General features: G+C 38.2%; 1 protein-coding gene across 17 annotated transcripts in view; it reads left to right on the top strand.

Annotated features, from left to right (window-relative positions):
- NRXN2 (neurexin 2) overlaps positions 1-9,810 on the top strand; it is a 1,344,669-nt gene extending 1,334,859 nt beyond the window's left edge. For 13 of the 17 annotated variants that reach the window (XM_068260058.1, XM_068260059.1, XM_068260060.1 and 10 more), the window contains one exon: positions 7,828-9,810. In XM_068260058.1, the coding sequence (XP_068116159.1) occupies positions 7,828-8,708 (881 nt within the window). In that variant the 3' untranslated portion in view covers positions 8,709-9,810. The remainder of the gene's footprint in view (positions 1-7,827) is intronic. The other 4 variants (XM_068260070.1, XM_068260071.1, XM_068260073.1 and 1 more) reach the window with 1 other exon arrangement.
- Positions 9,811-21,354: the final 11,544 nt, after the last annotated feature.

Consider the following 21,354-nt stretch of genomic DNA (forward strand, 5'->3'; position numbering starts at 1 on the left):
TGCTTTATGGTTCTCATGAACTCTGTTTACTATTTTTGGTAGATTGGAGTTAAACTTCTCTCCCCTACCTAAGTACTATCCTAAGTACTTACCTGTTTAAAAATATACTCCCGCGGACTTCACCTTTGGAAGCTCTCACCTCATTGCAAGCTCTCACCTCATTGCAAGCTCTCACCCCATCCCCCCTCCTGTACATACGCGGTCGTCATATGCACAGATTACGGATGCCACACACCTGTTGCTGCATTGCAGGTGAGCCTGCAATGCTCTTGCTCATTTTCGCATTTACTTACCTAGAACTTCATCGCGATACCAGCTCTGCTAGAAGTCCTGTGTGCTGTACCCTCTGATCAATGTTTGCCATGCCACTACCCCCAGACTACAAAAAAAATGGCTGCCTCCCTGTAGAAAGGAGCACTTTGCACTTAAACTACACAGGGTGCAGGGCTAAGCATTCCAGCGTCAAATGCCTGTATGCAGATCCCTGAATGCCCACTTGGTAGGTAGTCATATGGCAAACACTGTACTGATACACTGTCACTCTGTAAATGGCAATTCTTTCATCTTTATAATTGCCCCATGAACTGCTGTCAGTTCTTGTTCTTTGTGCTACACTTGGTAGGAGCTGGAAAAAAAAAGTGGACCAATCAGTGGATGAAAAAATGCACAAACAACCCCAGCCCAGCATTGACCTCTTAATCAAGCTCTGGCCCTGTCCCCGACAAAAACCGGAAAAACCGTTACCGCTCTGCAGCCGCGGCGACGGATACCTGGATTGGTCAACTCCCTTTTTTCCAACTCCAGCACCCCCTGATGCACTGTCCCCCCTTTTACTCTATTGGGAACTCATGCTGCACCACCCGTTACGGTGCTTCACTTAAAGGAATAATCCCATAAGTAACCCAGTACAGATACTTCCTTGATCTGTTCTTGCAAATCACTTCCTGGGAAATATCTGACTTCTACGTGTCTCCCTGCCCCTAGCTGGGAAACACTTCCTATCCATAACCAGGCTAGTCTCACAGCAACTGCTTGGGGCACGTATTATGGCATTCCTTTCCCTGGACCCAGGCTCTGGGGAAATACTCCGGGATCTGAGATACTCAGTAGAATGTCTCATTATCTTCTACCCTCCCTTCCTCTCAGCTGCTCTGCCCGGAGCCGCGAGCGCAGCCTGACGTGACGTGGATCCCCCAGCCCCTCCTCCCCCCGCCATGACGTGTGGGGGCCATGACTCGTGGGGGCGGGGGCGGGCCCTCCCCAATGCCGCCATTTTGAGTCCTGGACTGCCAGCTAAGATGGCTGCTATGCAATCTCCCCTAACAACCTCTTAATCCTATACACATTAGGAGGAAAACAAAACAAAAATGTTATGCCTAGTTACATATAGCATAATTACACATTGCAGAAAATCAGCATTCCGCTACAAACACTCTTGGAAGCCTGCAAAAACCTTAGAAAAACCCCATCCCAGCTGTAATCCTAAATGCTATATATCTTAGTATCACCCAGTGACGTGGAAATCTCTCTCTACACAGGACAGCCGTCCGCTTATCTCAGACATAACTCAGAACTACTAGAGCGTGCTGTGTCCTCTTCTCACACAAACCCTTAACCGTTACCATCCCAGTTACAAACTTATTCTGAGACGAACACATAAACTTATGCAGACCTTAAAAATAACATATTAGCACTAACTGGAACTAGCTTAGTTTTCCCTACGCTTTTCTCTACACTCTCTCTACCCAATCTCCCTCCGACTGCTGCACTCCCCGCTGCCCACCAGCCGACTTATCTCTGCTGCGGGGGACACCACTCACACCTGGCATCCTTCCCAGACTCGGTGAAGTGAGAGAGAGAGAAAAACAAAAAAAGAAAAAAAAAAACAGCAACTGACACAGTTAACATCTGTCCAGCGAAAAGAATCATGCCCGTGAACAGACAAACATATATATATATATATATCCACTATGTAAGCCATAACATGCAACACAGGAACATTAAAGCCAGTACTACAGTACTATGTATGCTGTACAACGAAGCTGCACCCCACCTTACCCCCCCCCCCCCCTTCCCAACTCTCACGAAAGGGAGAAGAAGTATGCAGCCTCCAGCAGCTGCACAGAACACAGAACACATTCTCAACTCCAAATACAATAAAAATAATGCAATATAACAATGTAAACTATACTTGCCTGTGGTCCCGGACTTCTTACGCCTGCCAATTCGACCAGCCTTTGCAACTTTTCCCGCAAAACTTCTGATTGGACCCCCGGAACTTCTCAGTGTAATCTCTCTGTCCCCTCTCTGTCCCCACACTGGCTCAGTGGATCGGCATCTCCCCCGGCCTCGGAGCGTTCCTACACCTCCCGTTCCTGTTTAGGCTTTTAACTGCATGTGCACCTGCAGCTTAAGTTTAACGTCCAAGAGTTTCGCCGCTGAATTCCTCGAATTGCAGCCCATGTGCTGGCTCACGCACACCACTTATCAGCTTGATAAGCTTTCCAGTCCGCGTCTACTCCGCTTGATTCACTGTGGAATGTCTTGAAAACTTCGGCCCCTGGCCCCTGTCTGCCTGTTTTGCTAGACAGTGAAGGGTTTTTCGGCACCACTGTTATAAATCACCTTTTTGCTTCGACACCAGCAACTTCTTATAGTTGCGCCTCACAGACTGTGAGATACCTTGACTCTCAACACAGCAAGCATTATTGGAGATAGACCGTTCTCAGGCTTCTTCAATGTACAAGTTATTTATTCAGGAAGCAAAAATACAGATACAGTTCATATCCTAGCAAAGCAACTTCTTCTGTTTAAGTTCTTGGCGTTACAGCTCTTGACTAACCTTCCTCCTGAATGTTAGTCAGTTACCTTCTTTCTAGACTACGTTACATCTTCTAGACTACCTATGTACAGCATACATCATATCAGATTACATATAGAATGGAAATACTTAGAGGTTCCAGTCAGCATATAGATAGCAGGAAAGTAGGAAGCAGAGTGAGCTCCGTTCGCCCACCCGGCCCTTTAATACTGACCAGGAAAGAGTTAAATGTGACCTCATCTTAGCCATCCCCCCAGACCGGACTATTGGCTTAGACCCCTTGTGGTGTCATGATACCCACCTACTCGATTAATATTGAATGTCACTTTTCACTTACATACAAGAATTTGGTATTTTGTAAATATGGCCTATGTTTACTGTTCTTGTGGTGTACATGTTGAGGTCAGTGAGACCTGTGTCCTTGTCCATAGAACAGCTTCTTGGTATGTCCTAGTTCTGCTGACAGAACTGTAGATTTTCTCTCTAAGAGAAAATCCTATTAAAGGGCAGGTCTGCACCCCAAGCCTTTTTGACTAACTCAGTCCAAATAACTCAGGGCCTACTTAAATTATAACAGTGCATATAGTTTTCAGGGGTGTTTCCAGTCCAGCTTTAAAAGAGACCCCAAAAGATTGGGACAGTAGTGATGATCGTAATCTATTCATTACAGTTACGCAAAATGTTGTGCAAATTTTTACAATTATGGCCATATATAATTATAGTTTGGACATTCAATTGATTTTGTGTAAGCCATTCATAATTTTGCATAATTTTTGTGTAATTCTTGCATAACTTCATGCTGACGTTACAGGCTAATAGCAAAGCCCCCATACAGGCTATCATCACCTACACTGTTACATATGTTAAGAGGAATAGTGGGAACCAGGGGTGCTCAGATACCCCTTTTTAAAATCCAAATTGATTTGGATACCCAGGTAGCCGGATCCGAATCGGATATTTGAATCCGAACTTTTTAGTATCTGAGTAAACTCAGATATCCGAACCCAATATCCTGTATATCTGGCTGGATTCACATATCCGGATAGAAAACCGGAAGTGACCTGAAAATGGCTTAAAATGCTTCCAAAAGTCTCTTCAAATGGCAAAAACCCCTGTCGGAGGTCTCTCTCTCTCTCTCTCTCTCTCTCTCTCTCAGATTTCAGATAGTCTATTCTGATTTTAAAAAATATCCGAATTGCTATTCAAAGTTCGGATAGTGGAATATGTTCGGATTATCTGGGTAGTTCGGATATCTGAAATCTTGCTGAGCACCACTGATGGGAACAAGTCAAAAAATAATTTTTCAAAAATACCTTGATTTTGATTTTTAATATGTGAAGGAAAAATGTTTTTAAGCTCATAAAAATGACAGTTTAAAAACCATTTTTCCTTTGCATTTTTTAAATCGTTCTTTTGAAACATTCTTTTTTTTTTTTTTTTACAAGTGCAAGTGCAGCCTAATTTCCCATTATAGCTAGAGTCACATAACAATTTATATTGTGTTCAGTAATTATATTGCACTTTTTAGGCAATTTCTTTTTATTAATGAAAATTATTGGCATTACAGCATTTTTCTTACATGTTCCTAAGGTGTGTGTGTGTGTGTGTGTACGTGTGTGTGTGTGTGTGTGTGCGTGTGTGTGTGTGTCTGTGTGTGTCTGTGTGTGTCTGTGTGTCCGTCCAAGGATTTCAAATGATAGTTAAAGTCTGGAGTCAGAGAGGATTTTTGATCCAAACCTTGTAAGGATTTTTTGCCTTTCTCTGGATCAACTGAGACATATAAGGGTGAGGGCTCGTGTTGTACCATATTTTCTGGGTAAATTTGGTGGATATATGTCTTTTTTCAACCCATCTAACTACGTATGTAAGTTTCTCATTCCTGACCCCTCTGTTGGTTTGACTAACAAGCTTGACAGTCAACTCGGCAAGTGGAGCTCCAAAAAATAAAATAAAAATATGTAATAATTCACAGCTTCCTGGTATATATATATATGTGTATATATATATATATATATATATATATATATATATATATATATATATATATATATATATATATATGTATATATATATATATATATATATATATATATATATATATATATATATATATATATATATATATTCTAAATTATAGTATTCAACTTTGTAAATACTTAAAATATATGTAGAAAATCACTATACATTCCCATTAATTTGCAAAAAAGTTCTAAGCTAGTAAACAAAGATGAAAACATTACAGCTGAGTAGACTATTAATAACTGAATAAATAGACAGCCCATACTAATTGAATACCAATTTGTATTTTATTACTTACATAATACAATTAACAATTTCATACCTAAAATATCAGCATTTTTATTAGGGGAAGAAAAAACTGTTTGATACTTGATTGGCTAGAAATTACCACATTATCACTTTTTAAAAGTTAAATTCTTTTGTGTTTAAAATAGGTATGCTATAGTTTAGAAAACAAACACTGTCAAGTTAGACTAATGGTGCTTAATTATGAGAAAATTAAAGGGATAGTCTATTAAGTTAAAATTTTATTTTGATATGAAAAATCCCTTGAAATAAAGTAAATTGTGTATTATACAATTTAGAATGTATGACATAGCTGGAGATTATTTAGTTATATTCTTAGTCCAGTTATGGAACAGTTTGTTATGTTCTGGAGAGTGCATTATGTGGTCAGCGGCATTCCAGTGTATTTAATTATAAAATGCAAATTGACTGTTTTAAAATGGGAAAAAGAGACTTTTAGATTTAAATTAACAGCTTTGTTATTTAGAAAGTGTTGTGTTTTATTAGTAAGGTGAATTTATGTTTAAAGGCCAGATAGAAATATTGGGGTGTTAATGTTTCCCTCGCCCACCTTCAAAAATTTCCTTTCCTTTTTGCGTTTTTTTTTTCCTTTCTTAATTCCCAGTCCCAGTATAATTTGATAGTTCATGGTCATTCCGCTTTTTAATTCTTTTTAGGAACAGCATAGCTTATACATAATCTCTCTCTTAGCTATGCTGAGCCTGAAACTATTTATATTTATTATTAATCAAATGAATTTGATACATGATGTTTGGGTAAAATTAATGATTTTTTAAGTAAAGTGACCGTGAAACAGTAAAGCAAATTAAAGAAGAAAGTGTTTTTGTTTTTTTTTACCCAGAGGTTTCACAGTTTCTTTTGTAATTTTTTTTTTGTCTTCATGCTAAAATCACATGTGGCCAATTGTTTGATGTAAGTTGTCTAAATATTCTGAATCAATTTTATTTGATGAGAACAGGGCATATGGCATACACAGTGATTTATATGCATAGATAAGTGGGGACAATTAAAACATTAAGGGGGGGGGAGCATGTTCCATAAATAAATAGTAAGATTACTTTTTGGAGCTTAGCAGACAATAAGAAATTATGAAACTGATCTTTGTAAGACAGCAAAACTAGGGAGAGCTACACATCAGAAAACAGTAAAATATTATAGGATTGTCTCTTATAGATGACAAACATAAGGTGATTAGAAAGGAAAGGTAATTTGAGAAGTCCGAGTGGACCTGAACTCTTACTAAAAGAAACTGGAACAAAAACAGTAAAATATATTTACTTGCCTCCCTATGCAAGATGCTTACTAAAATTATGTATAAATAATGTATGTGAGCCCAGCTTCACTTTCACTTCATGTTCGTAATGAGCTAAATAAGATTTTGTGAAATTTCGCAAGATTTTCGTAATAATGATTATGATTGTAATAAACAAAAATTATGCATAATTTTAAAATACTATACACAATATTTTCATAATGACAATCATTTTTTAATTACAATCTTTTTTGTGATGAAATGAACATAATTATGAACATTTTCATAATTATGAGTATTTTTTGGGACTCATTTTTGCGTACAATGCAAAATTATTAATTTGCCGCACCCACCATTTCTTGTTATTTTTTGTAATTATGCTAGATTTCAGAATTATAAATAAAACATGAAATTACAATTCAACATGAAATTACATTACAAAATGACAAATTATGAAATTACCAATTTTCTGATAATTAGGAATTACAATTTCATGTTTTAATTGTAAATTTTGGGTCCTAATTATGAAACTCAAAATTTTGGCTCATCACTGCTTGCCTCTTAGCAGATACATTAGCTAAATGCACTCTGTCATCTTCCAGTGATAAAGTGCCACTAAAGCTTACCTTATTTAACATTGAGCAGTAAATTAGACTGCAAAAAAAAATAAACCGCTCTACCATTTTTTTTTTTCAGAAAGAGTTCAGGTCTGCCTTAAGAGTACATGCAGAAGGGATGGAATAATCAGGCACATATTCAAAAGTCCTAAAGTCATATGTTACTAAAGATGTAGTTAAAAAGAACAAATTTGAAGTAAATATAGTAAGAATAGAGCAGATTTGTACTGTGTTTAGTCGTGGATTTGTAGAAAAGAGCAGAGTCAAAATTATTAAATATCTATTTAAAAATCTTTGACATTGAAAAAATAAAGTATATTGTACTGGGTTTTTAAAATTAAATAAATTATAGAATGGATGGGTATCTGATAAAATAATTTTAACATCTAAAAGCTAGTGTACAAGACTTTAAATGAAAGAAAATATTCTAATAAATATAACCATGGTGCATTTGAAATGGGGGGTTAACTAGAATGTTTGTTAAAATTAGCCATGACAAAAAAAATGCCATATGAGAACAAAATTAGGAAAGAAAAGTTTATTGTAGTTTTGGGCAGATAATTATTTTTAAATAGCCATCAAGTATAATCTCTGTAAAAATAATAGTATCTAGACTGATGCCACAGAACATTTAATAGATAGTTGAAGTGCTAGAACATTTGGGTTTAGATAGGATTCTGCTGAGCTGGTAGATCTGATTGTGCCAGGGAGATAGCAGAATGTAGTATGTTGATTGTATGTTGATCTTCTGAGGATTTTACTCACACATTTTTTTCTTTGCTTTGTGTTATTTTTCCTTTCTTTGTTTGCAGGAGGGGAGTTAATATTGCCCATAATTACTGAAGATTCCTTAGATACCCCTCCCATTGCTACTCGCTCCCCCTTTGTACCTCCTCCCCCTACATATCGAACTGTCCTTACTTTGGACACCACCAAAGATTCCTTGAGTGTTCCCTCCAACCTGAGGCCACCATGCCCTTCTGAGCAAGAAGATAGTGATTGCGAAGAGGGGATAGAGGTTTCTGGTTATGCCTCAGGGGAAGTATTTGAATCAAGTTTCCCTCCAACTGATGATGAGGACTTCTATACCAGTTTCCCATTGGTAACAGAAAGAACCCCACCATCAAGACCAGAGAGGAGACCTCCTGGCTCTAGGCCAAATACAAGGTCGGGAGGTTCAAGCTCCTCTCCTTATGACCTTCTCACCTCCACCACATCCCCAGACCTTGTCCGGAACATCCCTGCCGGCAAAATGAACAACAGGGATCCCCCAAAACCCAACATAGACCAATATCCCCATATCCCTACCTCTTTCCATTTGGACAAAATAAACAAACAGAGGTTCCCACCTATTACTTCTTCCCCTAATTTCCACAATTTTCCAACAGCAAATCCTACAGGCTCAGGGGAGAAAGGATCACCTGGAGCAGTGGAAGTTATCAGGGAGTCCAGCAGCACCACTGGAATGGTTGTAGGAATTGTGGCAGCAGCTGCTCTTTGCATTCTCATTCTTCTCTACGCAATGTACAAGTACAGAAACAGGGATGAGGGTTCCTATCAAGTGGACCAAACCCGGAACTACATCAGTAACTCAGCCCAGAGTAATGGTGCTGTGGTTAAAGAAAAGACAGCACCTGCCACCAAAACAGTTGGAAAAAGTAAGAAAAATAAAGACAAGGAGTATTATGTGTGAGACCTTAAGACAGACTTTCCCACGTGGGATCATGGTTGGTCAGCATCAAACCAGCCATTCAGTGGAGATACCAGACTGACCCCATGCTGTGACCAATCATTGACAAAGCAAAAGTGACTAAACCCCAGGACAACAGTTGGCTGTCTCCATAGTCAACCAATCCAATGCTTAAACAACTGCCAACTGTTAAAAACCCCACTAAGGGTTGACAAGATAATAACCTTTGGTTAGATATTTGAATGTCAAAAAAATTGCCAACCTACTGTACTGTATCAACAGTATCATACATGGATATATCCTTTGGCCTTTAAATTAGCAAACAGTGGATTAACATCAGTCAGTCGCCTACTAATTGATCATGATCCAATCATCTGATCAAACCTTTCAGACCAAGAAATTCTCCAGTTTTTAACAATCTTGTGCCCAGTGTCTCCCATCTAAACTTTTGTGTTATAAAATTATATGCATCTTTTGCTAACTCTTATTTCTCTTCATCCTACTGTTTCCTTGAGGAGAAAAAAAAAAATCAAGATTTCCACTGACTGCTTGTGTTAGAAACTCTTTCAAATTATTTCAAAAAAGTTACAAACCCAAGTCCTTGGTTACTGCCTGCGGTAGTACTGGGTACACAGACTTCCTTCCATGGATAGAAAAGTTGAAATTAGGAGGGATGGTCCGTAATGACTAATCAACTGTAATTGCTTACAACATGGAGCCATTGAGGGGAGAGGATGGTAGAGTGATCAAAACAAAAACTCACAACAAAATTGGAATGAGGGCTAACAGAACTGACCTTGGTTATGCTCTCCCCTCCCTCATCCTAATTCCCCCTGAACTTCCTCTATGCCCTCTTAAAGATCAAGGTTATTTCTATTCTGGTTTGTGTGGTGTTGTCTTGGTTTTTTGAACGCTGAGCCGTGCGTTTGATTTCTTCGTGGACTCAATTTACTGCCCTACACCCTGAAGAAAACAAAACCCATCTTACCACCACAGACTGTCTCCAGATAACCCTTTAATCAAAATAGACACTAATAAGGGGTTTGGGGTACTGGGGCACAAAGCATCAGAATATCAATAAAGCAAATGTTACGGCCTTGTATAAGAGTGTTGAGATCGTTAATGGAAAAAGTTGCTTATTTTTTTCTATATCGAAAAACAGTTTACTATTGCTGTATGGTGAGCATTAAAGGGTAACTCCACATACTTTTAAAAGATTATACAACATATAGCAATTCTGTACAAGCCATTTTGTAATTTAATGTAATTAAAAATTGCCTTTCCATTTCAGTCTATAGCGGGGCTAACTTTCAAATATTGTTTTAAAAAATTGAGATTAAACATGCTTGAAGCTATGGCAATGGTATATGGTGTGCGGGATTAACCAGACATCTCACTTCCCTTTTATCAACTTAAGGTTTACCCAGAAATCTGCACAAGACATGAAGTCAAATTTCAAGCACTCCAGTGTCTCTGAATTTATTACAATGAACCATTCAGGACAGAGTAAAAAAGAACATTAGTTTAATGGAACAAAGACAGAGGCGCCAAAAGAATAAAACCAATATTTAAAAAGTTTAAAAATTGCTAAGGAGGCAGTGGTGGACTTACCTCCAGCAAGCAGACACAACAAGCTGTGTATTTAGAGCAAATTAAATTTATTGGTACACTCCGGGGGGCAGTCGCAACGCGTTTCGCAGGCAAAAGCCCGCTTCCTCAGGCAATAGTGGACGGAGTACACAACAGCATTAGGTCCGGGTAACACCTGGCGCCAGGTGTTACCCGGACCTAATGCTGTTGTGTACTCCGTCCACTATTGCCTGAGGAAGCGGGCTTTTGCCTGCGAAATGCGTTGCGACTGCCCCCCGGAGTGTACCAATAAATTTAATTTGCTCTAAATACACAGCTTGTTGTGTCTGCTTGCTGGAGGTAAGTCCACCACTGCCTCCTTAGAAATTTTTAAACTTTTTAAATATTGGTTTTATTCTTTTGGCGCCTCTGTCTTTGTTATATCGAATATCCACCCTTGGTGGAGGGGGATACCCCACTTTTTCCTGTCTACAGAGAGCGACTTCTTAATCCTGAGTGGGGTCAGGCTAATCTCCTCACCTGCTTATATAGTGGTTACCTGGAGGTAACCCGTGTTTGTGAGTATATTATTGTACTCTGCTTTATTCTCCCATTATCAAAACTTACTACACTATATTTTGGCTCTCGGTTCTTCTCTTTACATATTCCTGCATTAGTTTAATGGGAATGCCATATTTTCCTGTACACACTTTTCATTCCTACGTTCTTCCAGGAACTTATTCTTATGCATTGTATGGTCAGCTCTGAGAACAAAGAAGTATGTCTGTTTAATACAGCTGTGAAAATACTGACAATGTGTGTAACTGATCTATGGGGAATTTTTTATTAACAAAACGTGGAGTTACACTTTAATTCACCAGCAGAGATGAAAAATATTTCAAGACTATAATTCAATAGAGTTTTATCATATTCAGATGTGATATCCAGTCGGCAGGTGAATTATTTATTTCAGACTGAGATCATGAGATGCTATTGTGCCTGCTATGACAGGATACTGGTTTGAATAAAATGGAAAAAAATACCAAAAACAGATCTGTTATATGGTACAACTCAAACAGTGTTTATATAATACCAGAAGAACTAACAAAGAAATGTATGCTGTTTTTGCAAAGGACCTCTAGTCTATAGCAAACATTTTGACATTCTGCTACCCATATAATCATCCATGTCATAGCAGCAGAATAAAATCCTCAATGTACTTTGTGTAAAAAATACAAAATGTGCAGAAACATAATTCTCCCTCATGATACACGTAGTTCCACATCTGTTACTAGGGCTGTTGACAAAGATAGGAATCCCGTCTTAAAGGGAGCCCAAGGTGAAAGGGATATGGGGGCTGCCATATTTATTTCCTAGTAAACAATGCAAGTTGCCTGGCAGCCCTGTTGATCCAGTAAAACCTGAGTCAGAGTACTTGATCTGCTGCATCCTTGTTCAGGGTCTATGGCTGAAAGTATTAGAGGCTGAGGATCAGCAGGACAGCCAGGCAACTGGTATCTCTTAAAAGGAAATCAATATGGCAGCCTCCATATCCCGCTCACCTCCGGTTCCCTTTAACTTGGTCTCCCTCATGTGACAATGGGGCAGATTAATTAACTAGTGGTAAAATGTATGTGTGCTGATAGCGCACGTAAATTATACCAACATTTAAAGGGATACTGTAGGGGGGGTCGGGGGAAAATGAGGTGAAGTTACCCGAGGCTTCTAATGGTCCCCCGCAGGCATCCTGTGCCCGTGCAGCCACTCACCGATGCTCCAGCCCCGACTCCGGTTCACTTCTGGAATTTCAGACTTTAAAGTCTGAAAACCACTGCGCCTGTGTTGCCGTGTCCTTGTTTCCCCTGATGTCACCAGGAGCGCACGGCACAGGCACAGACCATACTGGGCCTGCGCAGTACGCTCCTGGTGCCATCAGCGGGAGTGAGGACACGGCAACGCAGGTGCAGTGGTTTTCAGACTTTAAAGTCTGAAATTCCAGAAGTGAACCAGAGGCGGGGCCGGAGTATTGGGGAGTGGCTGCGCGGGCACAGGATGTCTGCAGGGGACCATTAGAAGCTCCGGGTAACTTCAACTAATTTTCCCCTGACCCCCCTACAGTATCCCTTTAAGCAAAGTACATAGTGGAAATTGCACAAACAGGGCAACTTGCATTACATACACAATGCACACTTTTCACTTATAATGTGCATTTTGCAAATAACGTATCACCCAGGTTCTCAACACATGGTATGCCTACGCCAGGGATACTTTAGTTGGGCTCAGGGGGCACTCGAACTTGTCATATTCAATTAAATCTATGTGGTTTTGAAATGAAAAAAAAAAAGATAAACCACATGTAAATTAACCTGATTAAGTATCTATAGTTAATTAAAAGCATCACGGAATGTTTGAAAAGCATGTATACACAATTATGAAATACTCCTAAGCAATATGTATGCGGCGAGGTATATTTGAAATGTTACTCACACGACAAGGGTACTTGGCCAACACACATTAATACAAGGATACATGTTTAATAATGTTGAGAAACAATGGCGTAACAGATGTTATACAGACACCGTGCACATTTTATACATAATGCGAGTTGTGCTATTTGAGCAATGTCAAATGCGTATTTTGTATAAACACCATGCATACGTAACTTTTATGGCTAGTTAGTGAATCTGCCCCAAAGTCTTTAACACCCTCTGCGCATAATACATTACTGCCGTGAAGTAATGGTTTTTAAAAGTCTTTTCAAGTAGAAGAAAAAACATAGAGAGAGCCTTGTCCTTGGCCCTGCTGATCGATAAGATACTTTTAATTATAAAAAAGTGTTTTTTCAAAGAATTGTTAGACACAAGGGCCCGTATGCAATTCTCTTTTTCACCTGAGTTATCTTCTAGGAGATAATTTTCATTTTCTCTGTAAACTAAATTTTCAGCATTTTACAACTGAAAAAGTACCAAAAAGTTGATGAAAAAGTACTATCAAATTTATTTTGAGCATTTTCTTGCTTGCTGGTGACTTAAAAGGCATTTTATGACAAGTTTTAAATACATTACCTAGGAGAAAATTTGGGAGAAAAAGAGAATTGCATACAGGCCAAATGACCTGCTCCAATTCACTTTTTCTTCAAAGTTTTCCAAAAGTGATATTTCCACACGTTATTAAAAAAATGTCTTTTAAGCCATTATCAAGCAAGAAAATACTCTGAATAATTTTGAGGGTACCTTTCTATCTATTTTTTGGTACTTTTTTAAATTGCAGAGTGCTGAAAAATGATTTTAAACAAAAGATGAAACATCTCCTACATGAAAACTTCTGTGAAAAAGTGAAAAGTTGAATTAGGGCTAAAGTGTATTGGTGATATTATTCTGCTGTCTATGTGGTAGTAGACTGTCAAAGCTTTTTCTCAAAAATAATCTTTAAATATGTTTGTTTTATGTATAATATTAAGTGTTAATATATTTTTAAGAAAAATAGTAAAATATGAAATATTACAGATTTAATTTATGTTTCTATCTCCACCTGTTGGTAGAGCTGGCAGATGTATTAAGGGGTAAAGCTTTATACTTTACTACCAAATGAAAAAGTCTTTAAAGCATACCTGACATGTAGAGGATGACATTTATTTCCTTTTAAACAATGCAAGTTGCCTGGCTTATCTGCTGATTCAGACACTATTGAAGCATGAAAGATCAGTAGGATGCCAAACAAATTGTTTAAAAGGAAATAACTATGGCAGCAACCATATGCCTCTCATTTCAGGTTCCCTTTAAAGCAAACCTGACGTGAAAATAAACATGAGATAAGGAATTGTATGTGTAGTACAGCTAAGAAAAAGAACATTAGTAGAACAAAAAAGTCTCATATTGTTTTCCATTACAGGAAGAGTTAAAAAAAAAAACTTCAGTTGTTCTCTAGGCAAAAGAGCTTCTCTGAGCTTTTCGACCCACTGGGTCGAATACAGGCCTGTTTCCTGAAGCACGTAAACAGGCAAGAAACAGTGAGAAACAACTTGAGATAAGGTGTTTGTGCAGAAAAGTTCAAAGGGTAATTACTTCTTCTTTGTTTTATAGCTTAAAAGACAGAGTGTGGTTTATAAACTGCAAATATGACAGAATGATGCATTGCTATAAAAAAGCTGTAAAGCTGAAAATACAAATATGAGACTGTTTTATTTGCTACTAATGTTCTATTCATTATCCGTACTACACATACAGTTTATTTTATCATACTTTTTTTTCGCTTCAGGTTTGCTTTAAGATTAAATAATGCTCTCACAAACTTTAAATGTGGGATGAGGTTAAGATTAAGCCCTATTGTGGGGTTATCTTAGTTTTACTATTTGTAAAGTGTGACACTTGCAAAAATCATCGACAACAGATGGAACATCAGACAAATGTGAAGTGACTTGATTACTTCAGATGCGTAGGAAGAATTGAATTGGCTCTTGCTCTCCGTAACAAATTATCATCATGCTGGAAAGAAGTCGTTACTGAATAATACATACACTGAAGAGCACACCAAAGAGGATACTGAAAAAAAATGTTGTTTGCATTTCTAGGCAAGAGAACACCAAAATGTGTCACTGGATAGGGCATCACATAGCAAAAATATTTGTAAACTATACCTTCTAAGAATGGTTTTGTCCTTAAGAAAGTATCAGAAGCTGAAGTTTTAACATCCTTCAGCTCAAACTTCCTTTGAAATCAAAGTAGGGATGGTTACTGTGGGGGAACCACAGTAGCCTGTGTGACAAAGACAAGACCAATGGCCAAATGGTGCAGTATCATAAGATAGCTTTAACTCAATACTACAAGAGTAGTTATACTCACAAAGGTGAGTTGCAGAACCTGCAACCACTGTATATCGCCTACGGGAAAAACACTGTCTCCGTATGGTATTCCAGGTCCTGCCGGAACAAGGTGGTCACTCTCCTGGGGTCCTTACTAGCTGCGGATGGCACCACACTAGTGGGAAGGACACCTCCAAAGGAGGTGTAGTAGGCAATAAAGAAGGTTGGAGGCGCCCAAAAATAAATATCTTTCGAAGTATACGTAATAAGGATATAAATAAATACATAAGGTATCTTAACTCTCAAGATGAACCAACCCAGAAAGACAAGGGTTTAGATCAGGTAAGGGTTATTCAAGCACAATTAAAAAAAGCAACATATTTCTCGGGTCTCTGCCCATTTCCTCAGGTCAATAAAGTGCCTTATGGAATTCAGTTTGCAACCTACCTGCGCACCAGAATCATGCATTTTGGTCCCCAGGCTGCAAACTGAGGCACTTTATTGACCTGAGAGATATGTATTTTGGGGCACCTCCACCCCTCTTCTTTGAAGTCAGCTGTGTAGCCTATGATGCATGAATGAGTCATAAAGATAAGCAGAGGAACTAATTGTTTGGTTAACAGCTCCAGAGACAATAGTCTTAGAGCATACCTGAAGTGACATGTGACATGATGAGATAAGCTTGGGAACATATAGTACTAACTGGAAATCCCTTTTTGTCTTTCCTGCACTGCAAGTATTAATAAACTAGAGTTGCTATCTATGCACGTTAGCTTGTCAAACTGGTCCTGAAAATCAAAAAGAAGGTAAAACACTTTAAATTGACTGTGGAAAGGTTGCTGATTTTAGTGTTAAAAAGTTAAAAGGGTCATTACTTTGGTTTATTTTGCAGATGAATGAAGGAGATTTTACTTACTGTCTTAGCTGCTGTTGGGAATTCAATCCTAAAAAATGAAACCCTTAAGCTGAACATAAAAATATTAGACTCTGATCTATGGTACTAATGTACTATTTACTATTAGTAAAACACATACAATTAGTTATCTCATAAGTTTATTTTCAGTTCAGTTTTGCTTCAATAGTGATATAAAAATGAAAATTACATTTTATTCTAAACCATTAAACACAGCAAAAAAAGAAAAGTAAAAGACTGATATAATGTCAGCTGAAGGCTTATTTACACTTCACTGTAGCTCAAAACAGTCTAATAATTTTGTAACGGCAATCTTATCAATTAGCTTCTGAGTGAAGTGTAAGTTTGAATTATTAACTCTTCCAGTAACTTGGAAAGTAATAGCATTTTTTTTTTGTATGCTGTTTTTAAAGATTTAGACCATAAATGAATGTTGAGCTTCATACTAAGCAAAAATCTTTTTCACATGATTTTTATCTCTGCCTTGTGAAATAGGTCCTGTGTTAGTCACGGAGCAGAAATGCAGACATCAAATCCGGTACTACCTTTAATGACTAACTGTACATGGTTTATTGCAAGCTTTTGAAACAGTAAGTTTCTTCTTCAAGCATTATATAGAACTGAGTCAGAAGTGTGGCACGGTTCTCACCCAGTTCTGTGTTATGCCTGAAACAGAAACTTAAAGTTTTGAAAGCATGAAATAAATTATGTACAGTTAGTCATTAAAAGGTAGTACCGGATTTGATGTCTGCATTTCTGCTCCTTGACTAACACATGACCTATTTCATAAGGCAGAGATAAAAATCATGTGGAAAAGATTATTGCTTAGTATGAAGCTCAACATTCGTTCTGGAACCAACATTTGTTGGTTTGATATCTCTGCCATGCTATACATATTAAATGACTTTATTTTACCAGTGCGCAATGTCTTCTTACTTTGCTGGCAGAACTGCACAATATTCTGTCTATGTTTCGGAATTTTTGAATTTTCAAAATTACCCTCTAACCATCACAGCTTGCATTAGTGAGTTGGCAGCTGTTGCCTTTCTTGCTTCCCTACCAGAAGCTGCCCATCAATGATACAATCTTGATTGTACAATTGACCAAATTGTTTTAAGTAGAAGGGTAAGATAATCGCATATACTTTTAATATAAACTTTTGGTTATCCCTTATATTACATAGAAGAGGTGAGATTGTTCAATCATGAATGTATCGGAGTGTGAGGTGGCTGGATAGTGTACTGGTTAAGGGCTCTGCCTCTGACACAGGAGATCCGGGTTCCAATCTCGGCTCTGCCTGTTCAGTAAGCCAGCATCTATTCAGTAGGAGACCTTAGGCAAGTCTCCCTAATACTGCTACTGCCTATAGAGCGCATCCTAGTGGCTGCAGGTCTGGTGCTTTGTAGCCGCCAGGAGAAAAGCGCTATATAAATGTTATTTGTCTATTTGTCTGTATCATTGGTGGGAACCTAAACACTTGTTTATCAAGTGGGGCACAGCAGAGTAAAACAGTCAGACAGTACTGCTGAATTCACAAATACTAACAGAGAAACTACCCAGTGAAAGAAATGATTTTTTTATTGAACAGAGCTGTAACTGTGCAGGTATGTGTACAGTCATAGTTTTTATTGGGAAAGCAGTTTCTGATTGCAGGTACACTTGAAAATGAAATCTCCCTTTTACTAAAAAAAAATGCCATAAACATGTATCAGTGCTGCACAAATCTTTTTGTATTTTATTGTCATTAAAAATTACATTTCTATTTCAATTTGCAGCCAGCTATAACTTTCTAAAAGTGACCATAAGCAAAAAATGTGATTTATTTCAAGTCTGGAATCTGCACACTTTTTAGTCCACATTTACCGCTTATTCCATAGGAACTCAGCTGTACAGTGTAGAAAGAATTTGTACTTCTTTTACACACCTGCATTAACTGAGTTACCATACAGCTGCCTTGACACTCACACCATCTCACCTTGGCCCATATGTAATTCATCTTTTCACCTAAGTTTTCTCCTAGGAGATAATTTTCCATCTTCTGTTTAAAATAACTTGCAAGCACCCTGCAAGTGAAAAAATGCCAAAAGTAGGTGAAACAGTACTATTATTCTAAATATTTTCTTGGTCGCTGGTGGTTTAAAAGGCCTTTTATTAATAAGGGCCTATATGCAATTCACTTTTTCTCCTGAGTTTTCTCATAGGTGATATTTTGACAACTTGTAAATAAAACGCCTTTTAAACCACCAGCAAGCAAACAAATACACCACATCATTTCAGCAGTAATTTCACCTACTTTCAGTACTTTTTCCATTGCAAAGTGCTAGAAAGTTATTTTAAATTGAGGAAAACATGTATCTCCTAGGACAGGGGTCAGGAACCTTTTTGGCTGAGAGAGCCATAAACACCACATATTTTAAAATGTAATTTTGTGAGAGCCATACAGTATGTTTCAAACTGGCACAGTGCGCATGCGCAGCAGAGGGCTCATGTCCCTGTTACCATGGTGATGTGTATACAGCAGCGGAAGTGTCAGAGAAGTCTTCAGCTTCTCTTGCCTTTCAGCAACATCAGCAATTTCCCTGAGAGCCAGACAGGAGAAATACCGACTAACCGCTTGTACAGTTAGCTAGCTGACTTGGGGGTTGATTCACTTTGTAGGAAAAGATTCTCGCACTTTGGCCCAATATGGTCACGTGACAGGCAGCCTACTGGGCCAATCAAAGTGTGGGGGTCTCATCCTACAAAGTCACTGGACCTGTCAGGATCTAGGGTGGGACAATTGGAGCAGCTGCTCGTTTTGGGGTAGCACGAGTATGTTAGCAGTGCATGCTACAGCAGTAGCGTGTATCAACAAAAGGAGAAATGCATAGTTGGCACTACAGCACAAAACAGCTGACACTGGAGTGGTGCGGACAGGATTCTTGCACTACTTTTCTTATGGCGTGCTCTGATGTGGTTGAGATCGCTGATAATAAAGATGAGGAGAAGGAAGTGTTATCGGCACTGCAGGTGCTTTATTCCATATAAGTACTCGGTAAAAACATGCACATACAAATGACGTGTCATGGTATGTGACCTTTTGTGACACGTCATTTGTATGTGCATGTTTTTACCGAGTACTTATATGGAATAAAGCACCTGCAGTGCCGATAACATCTCCTCCTCATCTTTACTACAGCAGTAGCGTGCCTACTTTTAAAATGTTACTTGCGCTGCCACACTAAGCTGTGCTACTTGAGCAGTGGAGCTTAGTGAATCAACCCCTACTGATTTGTAATGTGAGCCAGATGTAGCCATCAAAAGAGCCACATCCGGCTCCCTAGCCAAATGTTCCCTACCCCTGTCCTAGGAGAAAACTCAGGAGAGAAAGTGAATTGCATATGGGCCCTTGGCTACTATTCAAATAACTTTTTCCTCCTGAGTTTTCTCCTAGGAGATAATTTTTCATCTTCTTTTCAAAATAAATTTTCAGCAGTTTGAATTTGAAAAAACTACCAAAAAAGTAGGTGAAAAAGTAATAACAAAATTATTTTTAGTATTTTCTTGCTTGCTGGTCATTTAAAAAGGCATTTTATTGTGACAAGACAATTGCATATGGGCCATTGTCTAATGGGAACATTGTGCAAAACCAAAGAAAGCAAACTGAAATCATTTTTGGCATTATCCCTTGTGATGCGCAGTGATAAAATGAAGGAACTATTTATTTCTTAACAATCGTGTAGTTCCCAGCAATCCCAAAACTAAACAAAGCATATCCTCAAAGCAATCATGTTGAAATAATGTCAGTTATGAGTATTAAAGAGAACCCGAGGTGAGAGTAATATGGAGGCCGACATGTTTATTTCTTTTTAAATAATGCACATTTCTTGGCTGTCCTGCTGATCATCTGCCTCTAATAATTTAAGCTATAGACCCTGAACAAAAATGGAGATCAGATGTCCATGACAAATCTGACAATATTAGCTGCATGCTTGTTTCAGGTGTGTAACTTAGACCCTACTGACCAGGTCTCACACCTCTGGTTCCTTTTAAATTTTAGAGCTGAATTGTTCACATTAAAAAAGCCAAGTGTGGTCTTCCAACTGCTTTACACCTACTTCCTGTGAATAAGAAGTCTGCATCCTCACATGGTAGACATATGTAGTTCACTGTAAGGTAAGCTGGGGAATGTATTTAGGCATCAATTGTTATTTAGCTGTCTTATGGTCACTCCCAGTTGAATCGCCTACCTACAGCAATTAGAGAGGAGCGGAAATAATGTGCCAAGTTGTAGCAGTCTTTAGAAAACACACTTGTAGGTATTCTATCTATCTGCTAATTTGCTTCTGCCCACTGTGTACAATAAATTATTCTATTGTTAGAATGTTCCTTGTTCAATTTTGGGATTAAGAAACAGAGCAGCTGTACTCCAAAAGAAACTGTAAATATCATCTCAACAGGAAGTGTGAAAGATATTTCTAAAATACATTGTAAAATACACAAGCCGTAAAATGGTGGAGCTAAGAAGGTCACTCCTAGCGATGTTTTAAGGCACATTATAAGGGAAAGAAATGTATCAATGGATTGTGGTGGAGTGTAGGGCATACTTTTTAATCTTGAAGTTCTTCTTTAAATTAGAGTAAAAGAAAATATGCTTTTAATATGTATAAAATGTAATTTATGGAAATATGACCACAATGGAAAAATATGTTTCAACAGGTAAGGGAAGTGCCAAAACTATCATGTGGACTGAAATACAAGAGAGAAAAATACATAGCCAAAAATCCAATATAGCCCACTCCAAAAGGTGCAAAATGCTCAACTCTGTCTTGAACCTCCAATGCCCTTTATGATTGAAATAACTTGTTTTTTAAAGCCCTTGTTCACCATACTTTATTTCTCAGTAATGCATTTCATTAGAACATTATAGACCAAAAAAGTATTTACATTTTTGTTCCAAAAACTTTTAGTATTTACTTTCAAATTAAAAAAAAATCCATGTACCTGTTGCAGTAGATCACAGATCCCCAGCTTCACCCCACCAACAGACTAGGGCCTCCTCATGTCTTTACCATTCCAAGCTAGTCAGAAGTCAGCCCTGATACAGTCATGTGATAGGCTAGCTACTGTGACATGGTCCATGTAGCATTGAGGAGGATCCACCTACAATTATACATTATTTGTCAGTAATTTGGATCAAAGAGATGCACATTTTCTGAGTTAATTGCTATCTTGTTGCAAATTTGAAGAAGCTTGAAATGAACCCAGTCGAATGCAGTGGCTGCTGGTTTTAATTGATTCATTACCAAGCTGTGTGCAATTAGCTACAAATTGGCAATAAACTCGGAAAACTAGCATCTCATTGATCATCTCAAGTCACCGATAGC

This window comes from Hyperolius riggenbachi, chromosome 11 (genome assembly GCF_040937935.1).
Source record: "Hyperolius riggenbachi isolate aHypRig1 chromosome 11, aHypRig1.pri, whole genome shotgun sequence".
In the NCBI taxonomy this organism is placed as follows: Eukaryota; Metazoa; Chordata; class Amphibia; order Anura; family Hyperoliidae; genus Hyperolius; species Hyperolius riggenbachi.